This window comes from Bombina bombina, chromosome 1 (genome assembly GCF_027579735.1).
Source record: "Bombina bombina isolate aBomBom1 chromosome 1, aBomBom1.pri, whole genome shotgun sequence".
Classification (NCBI taxonomy): domain Eukaryota; kingdom Metazoa; phylum Chordata; class Amphibia; order Anura; family Bombinatoridae; genus Bombina; species Bombina bombina.
The window spans coordinates 1,378,857,000-1,378,870,198 of NC_069499.1; the positions used below are offsets into that span (position 1 = coordinate 1,378,857,000).

General features: G+C 40.6%; 1 protein-coding gene across 4 annotated transcripts in view; it reads right to left on the reverse strand.

Moving 5' to 3' along the window:
- Positions 1 to 1,013: 1,013 nt before the first annotated feature.
- ADAR (adenosine deaminase RNA specific) overlaps positions 1,014 to 13,199 on the reverse strand; it is a 72,656-nt gene continuing 60,470 nt past the window's right edge. For all 4 annotated transcript variants that reach the window (XM_053704465.1, XM_053704464.1, XM_053704466.1 and 1 more), the window contains exon 15: positions 1,014 to 2,527. In XM_053704465.1, the coding sequence (XP_053560440.1) occupies positions 2,296 to 2,527 (232 nt within the window). In that variant the 3' untranslated portion in view covers positions 1,014 to 2,295. The remainder of the gene's footprint in view (positions 2,528 to 13,199) is intronic.

A 13,199-nucleotide genomic window follows, 5' to 3' on the forward strand; every position in this document is an offset into this window, starting at 1 on the left:
TGCAGGGGTCATTTTCTAAATAATGACCCCTGCACCTCCCCACAGCTTTGCTGTGGCGCCTACCTGCCAGCAGATAACTGCCAAACGAATCGCCACCAATCCGGATAGTGTAAAACACAGATAGGGCCCAACCGGAGCTAATGTCTGTCTCCTTCAGAGTAAACTGCGCATCTGAGGCGCGAAAATAGGCCCCGCCCACAATGGACGTCGCACTAAGAAATTCAACTACCGCATGGGAAGCGGTTAAAAACAGCCATGTGGTCCCCAAAGGACTATCAAATAAAACCTCTTACTGTTTAATAAAATTTGTAAAAATAAAAATCCCAGTGTCAATTAATATGCTGCTTATGAAATGTGCTGCAATGATGTAAGAAATACCCGGTATGACAGTAACTCCCCTTTTGGTTTAGGACTACTGCTTACCCTGTTCCGTTTATAAGGAACCAAAAACAGCCAATTCTGATACACCAAGTTTTCTCAGAGAGAAATAGGCTGACATACCTCAAATGCTGTTCACTGCATGAGACCGTCCTCACACTGAAGAGTTTCCATCATTACCTTCAGATTAGTGGGAAACATAATTGAACTTAGTAACTGCTGCTAAGATCATCAATTTCAGGGAGAAATTTTCCATATGCTCCCTGATCAAAATAGTACTCACCGGTACCATTTAAAATAAAATATATCTTGGAGGAAAATAAAACTAATTTTGTCACCACTATCACTTTACCCTTCCTATTACTAGCATAGCCAAAGAAAATGACTGGGGGGAGGAGTTCGGAGAGGAGCTATGTAACAGCTCTGCTGTGGTGCTCTTTGCCACTTCCTGTTAGCAGGAGGATAAATCCCACAAGGATGAAACCCGTGGACTCGGCATATCTTGTAAAAGAAATTGGAGTTTCCTGTCTAAGATGTGCTTAGAATTAATTGCTTGTTCGAGATAGATATACACACACGTGTGTGTTGTAATATTGCAGTTTCACAGTGCCCCCACTTAAACAAAAACACAAAAAAGGATTTTAGATATTTTATTGCATCAACAGAACTTCATGTATACAGTTGTCTGAGACCACACAAATCCTGCAAAGATCAAAGCTTAGGCACAGGTCATGTTGATACTACCATTAAAAAGGGTCTCAACAAGAGTAACCCTGTTTGTTGAAATCTCCTACAGAAAACTAAACCTGGTTTACTGAAAAATCATGCACAGCCTTTCTGCTGTTTACAGAACGACACTCAAAACGCAAGATGTCTTGTTTTTAAGTACAACTGTCAGCTGCATGAATCAGCTCGCACAGACAAAAATAAAATAAAGTAAAAGTACATTCTGACAGAAACACTCTTGGTGAAATTGTTGAGATTTAAAAGTGGAATGTAAAAAAAAAAAAAAAACAAACAAAATAATCCCCCCCTCCAAAAAAAAAAAAATATATATAGCAAAATAAATCTACCCCTAGCTAGCCACTGCTAGACTAACATTTATAAACAAAAGTTGAATTTACAAATACAATAGCAACCACATGCATTGACATTAGCTGTACTAAACTGCTCAAATGCAAATTGCAACTGGAGGATATAAAAGAGAAAGAATATAAAAAAAAAAAAAAAAAAATGTACGTATGATCAGTTTGCATTACAAATTTCTAACAAGAAACATCAGTGGGACTTACAATAGCTGGTGCTGCTTGGAAATACCTACTTTAAGTCACTGTATCCTTGCAATAGCGATACATTTATGAGAGAATGTAAAATATACAACACACATGGAAAAAAGTTTGGGCTTTTCTAATATTACACATTTTCTTATATTAAATCCATATTTATAAAACACACACGAAAGGTGGTCTTTTTAACCCTTAAATTGAAAAGTTATTGAGAACAGCTAACACCATCCCTACAGTGCAATGACAGGATTCAGAATAAAATAAATGGATAGTTGATGTTCAATGATTTAAAACTGACCAAAAATAAAAAAGTTATCTATGCACAATACTCCTGTGCTGAAAAGTAAAAATGCCACAAATTTAAACTGTTGAAAAATACATTTTAAATTTACAACAAAATTGCAAAACAGAAAAACTAAAATTTCAATGACTATTAAAATTATCATTTGATTGCTTGTTTTTTGGTAACTGCAGACAATACAGGTTTATGATGAAAGCAGTTAAAATAATGTGCTAAGACAAAAAGGATGGCATTTCCAGGTACACGCCAATGCAGATCTGTTAACATTCCCCTACAACAACGAAAAAATGAAACAGAACAAAATTAACTATCCCTGCACAGAAGGAAAAATCATGCTACACAAAAGGTCTTCTCTTCCTGTGGTTTGCTGATCCAATTCCCATAACCCATTTCTTGCAGAGCCTTAATGAACTGTTCTTTATTTTTCTGGTAATCAGTAGCTGCCTCTTTGACTTCACTGTATGAGCCAGTCAGTTCGTCTTTTCCTTTGTGATTTCTGGAAAGTTGCTGAAACAAGCGAAATATGTGCATCTTGGACAGCCTGGATACTTCAAGCTTTGGCCTGTAATAAAGAACATTAAGCACCAATTACCAATAAATATAGTAAATAAAGATTACCAAACTAAAATCTGTAAACCACTTAGTCAAAATTAAAACTTCCATAATTCAGATAGGCCATGCTATTTTAAGAGACTTCCAGTACATTCTATGAAGCACCAGCTACTACTAATCATGTGCAAGAGTTTAATGACTGTCACATGATAGAGGGTAATTTATTGTATTCCACGTAGAAAAACACCCTTAATCATGCATAAAGAAAGTATTCTCAAAATGTCACAACGGATACAATAAATTAACATTTTGATACAGTCCTGCTATCCATTGTGATTAATCTTTGGATATATTTTTGGGGTCGTGGCAGTGACCCTGAATAGCATGTGGCAATTAGCCCCAAAAAAAAAAAAAATATTTGCTCATTTAAAATTCTAAGTGCTATTGCATTACTGAATTTAAACACAAGAATTTGTTTAAAGGGACACTCAGGTTAAATTAAATTTTCATGATTCAGATACAGCATGTAATTTTAAACCATTTTCCAATTTACTTCAAGTAAAAAAAAATGTGCACATTCATTTATATTTACACTTGAGTCACCAGATCCTACTGAGCATGTGTAAGAATTCACAGACTATACATATATGCATTTGTGATCGATTGCTATCACATGGTACAAGGGGAGTGGAAATACATAACTTTGAAATTTGTTATAAAAAAAAAAAAAAAAACACTAGTCATTTGAAGTTCAGACTAAGTGCTACTACATTGTCTTGTTATCTTGCATTTGTTGATTATGCAAATCTAATGTGTTGACTGGTCCTTTAAATGGATATTACCCATTCCCAAGTTTTGCATAACCAACAGTTATATTAATATACTTTTTACCTCTAATTACCTTTTATCTAAGCCTCTAAACTGCTCCCTTATTTCAGTTCTTTTGAGACTTGCATTTTAGCTAATCAGTGCTGACTCCTAGGTAACTTCAGGTGCGTGAGCTCAATGTTATCTATATGACAAACATGTACTAACGCCCTCTAGTGGTGAAAAACTGTCAAAATGCATTCAGATTAGAGGCGGCCTTCAAGGTCTAAGAAATTAGCATATGAGCCTCCTAGGTTAAGCTTTCACCTAAGGTTACCAAGCGAACAAAGCAAAATTGGTGATAAAAGTAAATTGGAAAGTTTAATTTTGGACTTGACTGTCCCTTTAAAAAAGGGACATTACACCCTGTTCCAAATTATGCCAATGATCTCATTTACCTAAATAATTGATGTAAACAACAGTCAGCATAATTCTCATGTATCAACTATTAAGAGTACAATTCAAATTTTATTGAACAAACCTCCTAATGATAGAATTTTTATTCAAAATAAAAAAAAAAAAAAATAAAAAAAAAAAAAAAAAACTTACAATGCACTGTTCCAAATTATGCACAGTAAGTTTCAAAATACTTTATAGGTTGTAAATAACTGAAAATTGTCATGTGTTTGCAGCATATTTACTGAAATCAAAAGCTATTTCAATCAAACTTTGAACAACATTTTAACTTGTTCAACATTTTAACAGGTCACGTTACATTTTAACATAGGACCCCTTATTTGATATTCACAAGCCTTGCATCCATTGAACTTGTGAGTTTTTGGACAGTCTGTTTGAATTTGTTTGCAAGATGTCAGAATAGCCTCCAAGAGATGCAGTTTGGATGTAAACTGCCTCCCACCCTCAGATCTTTTGCTTGAGGATGCCCCAAAGGTTCTCAATAGGATTGAGGTCAGGGGAGGGTGGAGGCCACACCATGACTTTCTCTCATTTTATCCCCATAGCAGCCATTGATGCAGAGGTATTCTTTGCAGCATGAGATGGTGCATTGTCATGCATGAAGATGATTTTATTACGGAAAGCATAGTTCTTCCTTCTGTACCAGGGAAGGAAGTGGTCAGTCAGGAACTCCACATACTTTGCAGAGGTCATCTTTACACCTTCGGGGACCTTAAAGGGGCCGACCAGCTCTCTTCCCATGATACTGGCCCAAAACATGACTCCACCACTGTCTTGCTGACGTCACAGCCTTGTTGGGACAGGGTGGCTGTCTACCAACCATCCACTACTCAATCCATCTGGACCATCCAGGGTTGCACGGCACTCATCAGTGAACAGGACTGTTTGAAAATTAGTCTTCATGTATTTTTCTGCCCAATGCAGCCGTTTCTGCTTGTGAGCATTGGTTAGTGGTGGCCGAATGGAAGGTTTATGCACAGTTGCAAGACTCTGGAGGACTATACCTTGATGTTCGTGGGACTCCAGAGGCACCAGCAGCTTCAAATATCTGTTTGCTGCTATGTAATGGTATTTTAGCAGCTGCTCTCTTGATCCGATGCATGGATCTGGCAGAAATCTTCCACAATGTGCCTTTATCTGCACGAACCTGTCTGTGCTCTGACTCAGCCACAAATCTCCTAATAGTGTGATGATCACGCTTAAGTTTTCGTGAAATATCTAATGTTTTGATACCTCGTCCAAGGCATTGAACTATTTCACTCTTTTCGGCAGCAGAGAGATCCTTTTTCTTCCCCATATTGCTTGAAAATGGTGCTCTGCTTAATGTGGAACACCCTCCTTTAGTATTTTTTTCCTTTAATTGGGCTCACCTGGCAATCTAATTATCACAGGTGTCAGATTGTTTTCAGTGATCAAAAGAGCCCTGAGACACAATGCCATCAATGAGTTAAACTAAAAAAAAAAAAAAAAATATTTAACCCCTTAGTGACCAGAGCACTTTTCCATTTTCTGTCCGTTTGGGACCAAGGCTATTTTTACATTTTTGCGGTGTTTGTGTTTAGCTGTAATTTTCTTCTTACTCATTTACTGTACCCACACATTATATACCGTTTTTCTCGCCATTAAATGGACTTTCTAAAGATACCATTATTTTCATCATATCTTATAATTTACTATAAAAAAAAATGATAAAATATGAGGAAAAATGGAAAAAAAACACACTTTTTCTAACTTTGACCCCCAAAATCTGTTACATATCTAAAACCACCAAAAAACACCCATGCTAAATAGTTTCTAAATTTTGTCCTGAGTTTAGAAATACCCAATGTTTACATGTTCTTTGCTTTTTTTGCAAGTTATAGGGCCATAAATATAAGTAGCACTTTGCTATTTCCAAACCATTTTTTTCCAAAATTAGCGCTAGTTACATTAGAACACTGATATCTTTCAGGAATCCCTGAATATCCCTTGACATGTAAATATTTTTTTTTTGTAGACATCCCAAAGTATTGATCTAGGCCAATTTTGGTATATTTCATACCACCATTTCACCGCCAAATGCGATCAAATACAAAAAATTGTTCACTTTTTCACAAATTTTTTCACAAACTTTAGGTTTCTCACTGAAATCATTTACAAACAGCTTGTGCAATTATGGCATAAATGGTTGTAAATTCTTCTCTGGGATCCCCTTTGTTCAGAAATAGCACACATATATGGCTTTGGCGTTGCTTTTTGGTAATTAGAAGGCCGCTAAATGCCACTGCGCACCACAAGTGTATCATGCCCAGCAGTTAAGGGGTTAATTAGGGAGCTTTTAGGGAGCTTGTAGGGTTAATTTTAGCTTTAGTGTAGTGTAGTAGACAACCCCAAGTATTGATCTAGGCACATTTTGGTATATTTCATGCCACCATTTCACCGCCAAATGCGATCAAATTAAAAAAAACGTAAAATTTTTCACAATTTTAGGTTTCTCACTGAAATCATTTACAAACAGCTTGTGCAATTATGGCACAAATGGTTGTAAATGCTTGTCTGGGATCCCCTTTGTTCAGAAATAGCAGACATATATGACTTTGGCGTTGCTTTCTGGTAATTAGAAGGCCACTAAATCCTGTTGCGCCTCACACGTGTATTATGGCTAGCAGTGAAAGGGTTAATTAGGGAGTTTGTAGTGAGCTTGCAGGGTTAATTTTAGCTTTAGTGTAGAGATCAGCCTCCCATCTGACACATCCCACCCCCTGATCCCTCCCAAACAGCTCCCTTCCCTCCCCCACCCCACAATTGTCCCTGCCATCTTAAGTACTGGCAGAAAGTCTGCCAGTACTAAAATAAAAGGGTTTTAAAAAAAAATGAATTTTTTTTTAGCATATTTACATATGCTACTGTGTAGGATCCCCCCCTTAGCCCCCAACCTCCCTGATCCCCCCCAAAACCGCTCTCTAACCCTCCCCTCTGCCTTATTGGGGGCCATCTTGGGTACTGGCAGCTGTCTGCCAGTACCCAGTTTACAATAAAAAAATGCTTTTTTTGGGGGGGGGGTTTCTGTAGTGTAGCTTCCCCCCCCCCCACCCCCCACAGACTAACCCCCACCACCTTGCTTATTGTTTAACATTTTATTTTTTATATATTTTTTATTTCCCATTTTCTGTAGTGTAGCGGTTCCCACCCGCTCCCTCCCCGTGCACGCGCCCGCCCCCACCCTCCCGTGCGCGCCCCCAGCCACCCCCGCCCACGATCCCGCCCCCCTTCACATCCACATGGCCATCGATGGCCGCCACCCGCCTCCCGGTCCGGCTCCCACCCACCAACGCAGGTAGCCACCGATCTCCGGTGCAGAGAGGGCCACAGAGTGGCTCTCTCTGCACCGGATGACTTAAAAACGTTATTGCAGGATGCCTCCATATCGAGGCATCACTGCAATAACCGGAAAGCAGCTGGAAGCGAGCAGGATCGCTTCCAGCTGCTTTCCACACTGAGGACGTGCAGGGTACGTTCTCAGGCATTAACTGCCTTTTTTCTGAGGACGTACCCTGCACGTCCTCAGTCGTTAAGGGGTTAATCTTTGTGACACGGAAATAGAATTTGCATAATAATTTGGAACAGGGTGTAAACTCACTCATTCTTTCATCAGATATTCAATATTAACCCCTTAACCACCAAGGACATACAGGGTATGTCCTACAAAAACTGTCAGTGACCAAGGACGTACCCTGTACGTCCTCAGAGGTTTCAAGTGGTGGAAGCAATCATGATTGCTTCCAACCGCTTTCAAGGTGTTGCAGTGATGCTTTGGTATTGAGGAATCACTACCTTTTTTTAGCCACCGATGCAGAGAGCCACTATGGCCCTTCTCTGCATCGGGCATTGATGGTGCCGATCGTTTGTGGGTGGGAGCAGCAGGGAGGCGGGTGGGCAGCCCACCAATGTCCTGGGTTTCTGCAATTCATATTTGAGCGTTAAATCTTAAGTTTTCAGTGTAGGATATTGAGAGGGGGAAGCGCAACACTACAGAAAAACATTAAATTATGTTTACCTAAATAATTTAAATTTCCATTGTTAGGAGAGTCCACGGCTTCGTTCATTACTTGTAGGATATACAGGACCTGGCCACCAGAAGGAGGCAAAGACACCCACCCCCACTCCCCTCATCCACCAGTCATTCTGCCAAGGAAACAAGGAACAGTAGGATTAATATCAGGGTACAAAAGGTGCCAGAAAAAAAAAAAAAATTAGGTCCGAAAAACAGAACCGGGCGGGATGGAAATAAAATTCAGGTAAGCATAATTTGATTTGTTTTCCATCTAATACGAGGAGAGTCCATGGCTTCATTCATTACTTGTGGGAAACAAATACCCAAGCTCTAGAGAACACTGAATAAAAAACAGGAGGGTAAAAAGGAGGCGGACCCTATTCTGAGGGCACCACAGCATGCAAAACTTTTTTCCCAAAAGCTGCTTTAGCCAAAGCAAAAACGTCAAATTTGTAAAACTTTGTTAAAGTATGTAAGGAGGACCAGGTAGCCGCCTAACAAATCTGCTCCATAGAGGCCTCATTTTTAAAGGCCCAAGAAGAAGCCACAGCTCTAATTGAATGAGCCGTAATCCTCTGAGGAGGTTTATGTCCTGTTGTCTCATATGCCGAACGAATCATGCTCCTCAGCTAAAAATATAGGGAAGTAGAAGCCTTCTGCCCCTTGGGCTTCCCTGAATAGACAACAAAGCTGAAGTTTGTCTGAAATCCTTCGTAGCCTGAAGATAGAATTTCAAGGCTCGAACCACATCCAAGTTATGAAGTAACCGTTCCTTCAAAGAAGGTGATTTAGGACACAAGGAACCAGAATTTACTGATTAATGTTGCGATCAGACAACCTTAGGGAGAAATCCCAGTCAAGTGCGAAGGACAGCCTTATCTGCATGGAAAACCAGGTAAGGAGATTCACATTGCAAGCCCGCTAATTCAGACACTCTGCGTGCCAAAGCAATGGCCAATAGAAAAAGAACCTTCCAAGACAGTTTTTAATGTCAAGAGAGTGCATAGGCTCGAACGGAGGCCCCTGCAAAAACCTTCAGAACCAAATTCAAACTCCAAGGAGAAGCAGAATGTCTAAACACAGGCCTGATCCTGAACAAAAAACTGAATATCAGGGAGCTCAGCAAGCTTCTTGTGTAACAGCACAGATAAAGCCGAAATCTGTCCCCTTAAGGAACTGGCAGCAAGTCCCTTCTCCAGACCGTCCTGGAGGAAGGAAAGAATTCTGGATACCCTGTCCTTATGCCAGGAATATCCACGAGATTCACACCAGAGTAAGTAGGTCATCCACACCTTATGATAGATGCGACGGGTGACCGGCTTTCGGGCTTGAATGAGTATCAATCACCCTCTCAGAAAAACCTCTTCTAGCTAAGACTAAGCGTTCAATCTCCACACAGTCAGCCTCAGAATCTAGATTCTGATGCACAAAGGGGCCCTACACCAGCAAATCCCTGTGACAGGGCAACCTCCATGGAGGGGAGGATGACATCCCCACTAGATCCGCAAACCACGTCCTCCGCGGACACTATGGAGCAATTAGCATAGTTGCCTCTTGCTCCTGTTTGATGCGTGCCACTACACAAGGTAGAAGTAACGGTGGAAATATGTACACTAGGTTGAATCCCCAAGGCAATACTAAGGCATTTATCAGTTCTGCCTAGGGATCCCTGGACCGTGAACTTCTGGGTAGCTTGCAGTTGAGCCTGGATGCCATGAGATCCCTCTCCAGAGTCCCCCAACTGTTGCAAATCTATACAAACTTCAGGGTGAAGAGACCATTCTACTGGATGAAATGATTGTCTGAGAAAGTCCGCTGCCCAGTTGTCCACATCTGGGATGTGGATCACTAATAGCGAGCATTCGTGGGCCTCCGCCCACTCCAGAATCCGATACACTTCCCTCATGGCTAGGGAGCTTCTCGCGCCCCCCCCCCATGGTGGTTTATGTAAGCCACCAAGGTAATGTTGTCCGACTGGAATCTGATGAACTTGGACAAACCCAGGAGGGGCCAAGCCTCCAGAGCATTGAAGATTGCCGAAATTCCAGGATGCTGATCGGGAGAAGAGACTCCTTCCAACTCCACCTGCCATGTGCCTTCCTGGCATCCCAAACCACTCCCCAACCTGAGACACTCACGCCTGTAGTCACCATCTCCTAAGACGGTCTGAGGAAGGATGTCCCCTGAGACACCTGGTTTGGACGGAGCCACCAAGAGACCCCCTAGACCGGTTGTCAGTTGGGACAAGTTTGAATGATCGTATTCCACTGCCTCAGCATGCACAGCTGAAGAGCCCGGAGATGGAATCTGGCGAATGGAATGACATCTATAGTGGATACCATGAGCCCAATCACCTCCATGCACCGGGCCACTAATGGCCTTGAGGCTTGAAGTGCAAGACAGCTGGAGACAATCGTGCAACGTCTCTTGTCTGTAAGGAATATCTTCATGGCTATGGAGTCTATTATCATGCCCAGGAACTCCACTCTAGTACAGGGAACCAGAGAACTCTTTTCTGAGTTTACCTTCCATCCATGAGATTGCAGAAGAGCTCTCGAATGATTCTCTGTCAGCTGGTAGGACGGAGCCTGAACCAGAATGTCGTCCAGATAAGGAGCCCCAGCTATTCCTCTGGATCTTGCCACCGCGAGCAGAGCTCCCAGAACCTTCGTGAAGATTCTTGGAGCAGTAGCCAGCCCAAAGGGAAAAGCTACAAACTAACTGCTGATCCAGAAAGGCAAACCTTAAGAACCTGAAGTGATCCTTGTGTATTGGCACATTAAGCGTCTTATCATAGTCATAAACTGACCCTCTTGAACTAGGGGCAGTATAGACCTTATGTCTCCATTTTAAACGATGGAACAGACAGAAATTGTTTAAGCACTTTGCGTCTAGAATCTGGCGAAACATGCCCTCCTTTGGTACCATGAAAAAGAAAATTTATGCTTACCTGATAAAATGTATTTCTTTTTTGACACTATGAGTCCACGGATCATCTTAATTACTAATGGGATATTCACCTCCTGGTCAGCAGGAGGCGGCAAAGAGCACCACAGCAAAGCTGTTGAATAGCTCCTCCCTTCCCTCCCACTCCAGTCATTCGACCGAAGTTAAGGAAAAACCAAGATGCAGAGGTGTTTTAGGTTGTTTTTTTTGTTTGTTTGTTTTTTTTTTAAAACTTGTCTTACAAAAAAAACAAACAGGGCGGGCCGTGGACTCATTGCGTAAAAAAATTAAAATAAAAATTAATGATCAGGTAAGCATAAATTTTCTTTAAGACACGATGAGTCCACGGATCTTAATTACTAATGGGATTCAATACCAAAGCTAGAATACACAGATACAGGAGGGGGCAAGACAAGGAACCACTGCTTGAAGAACCTTTCTCCCAAAAAACGGCCACGGGCGACGCAAAAAAAAAAGTCAAATATGTAGAACTTTGAAAAAAAATGTGGAGAGGACCAAGTTGCAGCCTTGCAAATCCGGACCCAGAGCAGCTCAAACAGGCTACCAGTCGGCAATATCCTTGCTAGCAGAGCCGCAACGAAACCCTCTATACCGGATTGCACAGAAGAAACCAGAAGTGTTCAACACAATCTTGCCGCCACAGAAAGCCCGTCCTAATCATATGCGTGAGTAAAATGAACTCCCGGGCGCCATTATCCCTGTAGCCGTCACAAAAACACATACCACCAAGAATTAAACCGGAGCTGAGCCTCTATAACAGCAGCATATCAGCAAATATGCTACTGATCCTCAAGCCCCCAGTGCCTGCATAACTGCCCATATGAATCCCATTGAGCCTAAATAGGATTGTATTAAAGGGATACTAAACCCAATTTTTTTCTCTCATGATTCAGATAGAAAGGTGCTTAAAATCTCATGCTCCAATTTACTCCTATTATCAATTTATCTTTCTTCTCATGCTATCTTGATTTGAAAAAAGCAGTACTGTAAGCTTTAGAGCCGGACCATTTTTTGTTCAGCACCTGGGTAGCACTTGCTGATTTGTGGCTAAATGTAGCAAACCAATCAGCAAGTGCTACCCAGGTGCTGAACTAAAAATGGGCCGGCTCCTAACATTTCATTACTGCTTTTTCAAATCAAGATAACATGATAAAGAAAAATTAATAGGAGTAAATAAGAAAGTTGCTTAAAATTGCATGCTCTATCTGAATGATGAAAGAAAAAAAATTGGGGTTAGTATTTCTTTAAAATAAAAAAAGGTCCCATACAGATTTAACTGTAAAAGTGCCATATTCTCCTGACCCAAGAAAAACATAATTTATGTAAGAACTTACCTGATAAATTCATTTCTTTCATATTAGCAAGAGTCCATGAGCTAGTGACGTATGGGATATACATTCCTACCAGGAGGGGCAAAGTTTCCCAAACCTCAAAATGCCTATAAATACACCCCTCACCACACCCACAAATCAGTTTAACGAATAGCCAAGAAGTGGGGTGATAAGAAAAAAGTGCGAAAGCATAAAAAATAAGGAATTGGAATAATTGTGCTTTATACAAAAAAAATCATAACCACCACAAAAAAGGGTGGGCCTCATGGACTCTTGCTAATATGAAAGAAATGAATTTATCAGGTAAGTTCTTACATAAATTGTTTTCTTTCATGTAATTAGCAAGAGTCCATGAGCTAGTGACGTATGGGATAATGAATACCCAAGATGTGGATCTTCCGCGCAAGAGTCACTAGAGAGGGAGGGATAAAATAAAGACAGACAATTCCGCTGAAAATAATCCACACCCAAAATAAAGTTTAAATCTTATAATGAAAAAAACTGAAATTATAAGCAGAAGAATCAAACTGAAACAGCTGCCTGAAGTACTTTTCTACCAAAAACTGCTTCAGAAGAACAACACATCAAAATGGTAGAATTTAGTAAAAGTATGCAAAGAAGACCAAGTTGCTGCTTTGCAAATCTGATCAACCGAAGCTTCATTCCTAAACGCCCAGGAAGTAGAAACTGACCTAGTAGAATGAGCTGTAATCCTTTGAGGCCGAGTTTTACCCGACTCGACATAAGCATGATGAATTAAAGATTTCAACCAAGATGCCAAAGAAAAGGCAGAGGCCTTCTGACCTTTCCTAGAACCGGAAAAGATAACAAATAGACTAGAAGTCTTTCGGAAATTTTTAGTAGCTTCAACATAATCTCAGAGCTCTAACTACATCCAAAGAATGCAAAGATCTCTCCTTAGAATTCTTAGGATTAGGACACAATGAAGGAACCACAATTTCTCTACTAATGTTGTTAGAATTCACAACCTTAGGTAAAAATTTAAAAGAAGTTCGCAACACCGCCTTATCCTGATGAAAAATCAGAAAAGGAGATTCACAAGAAAG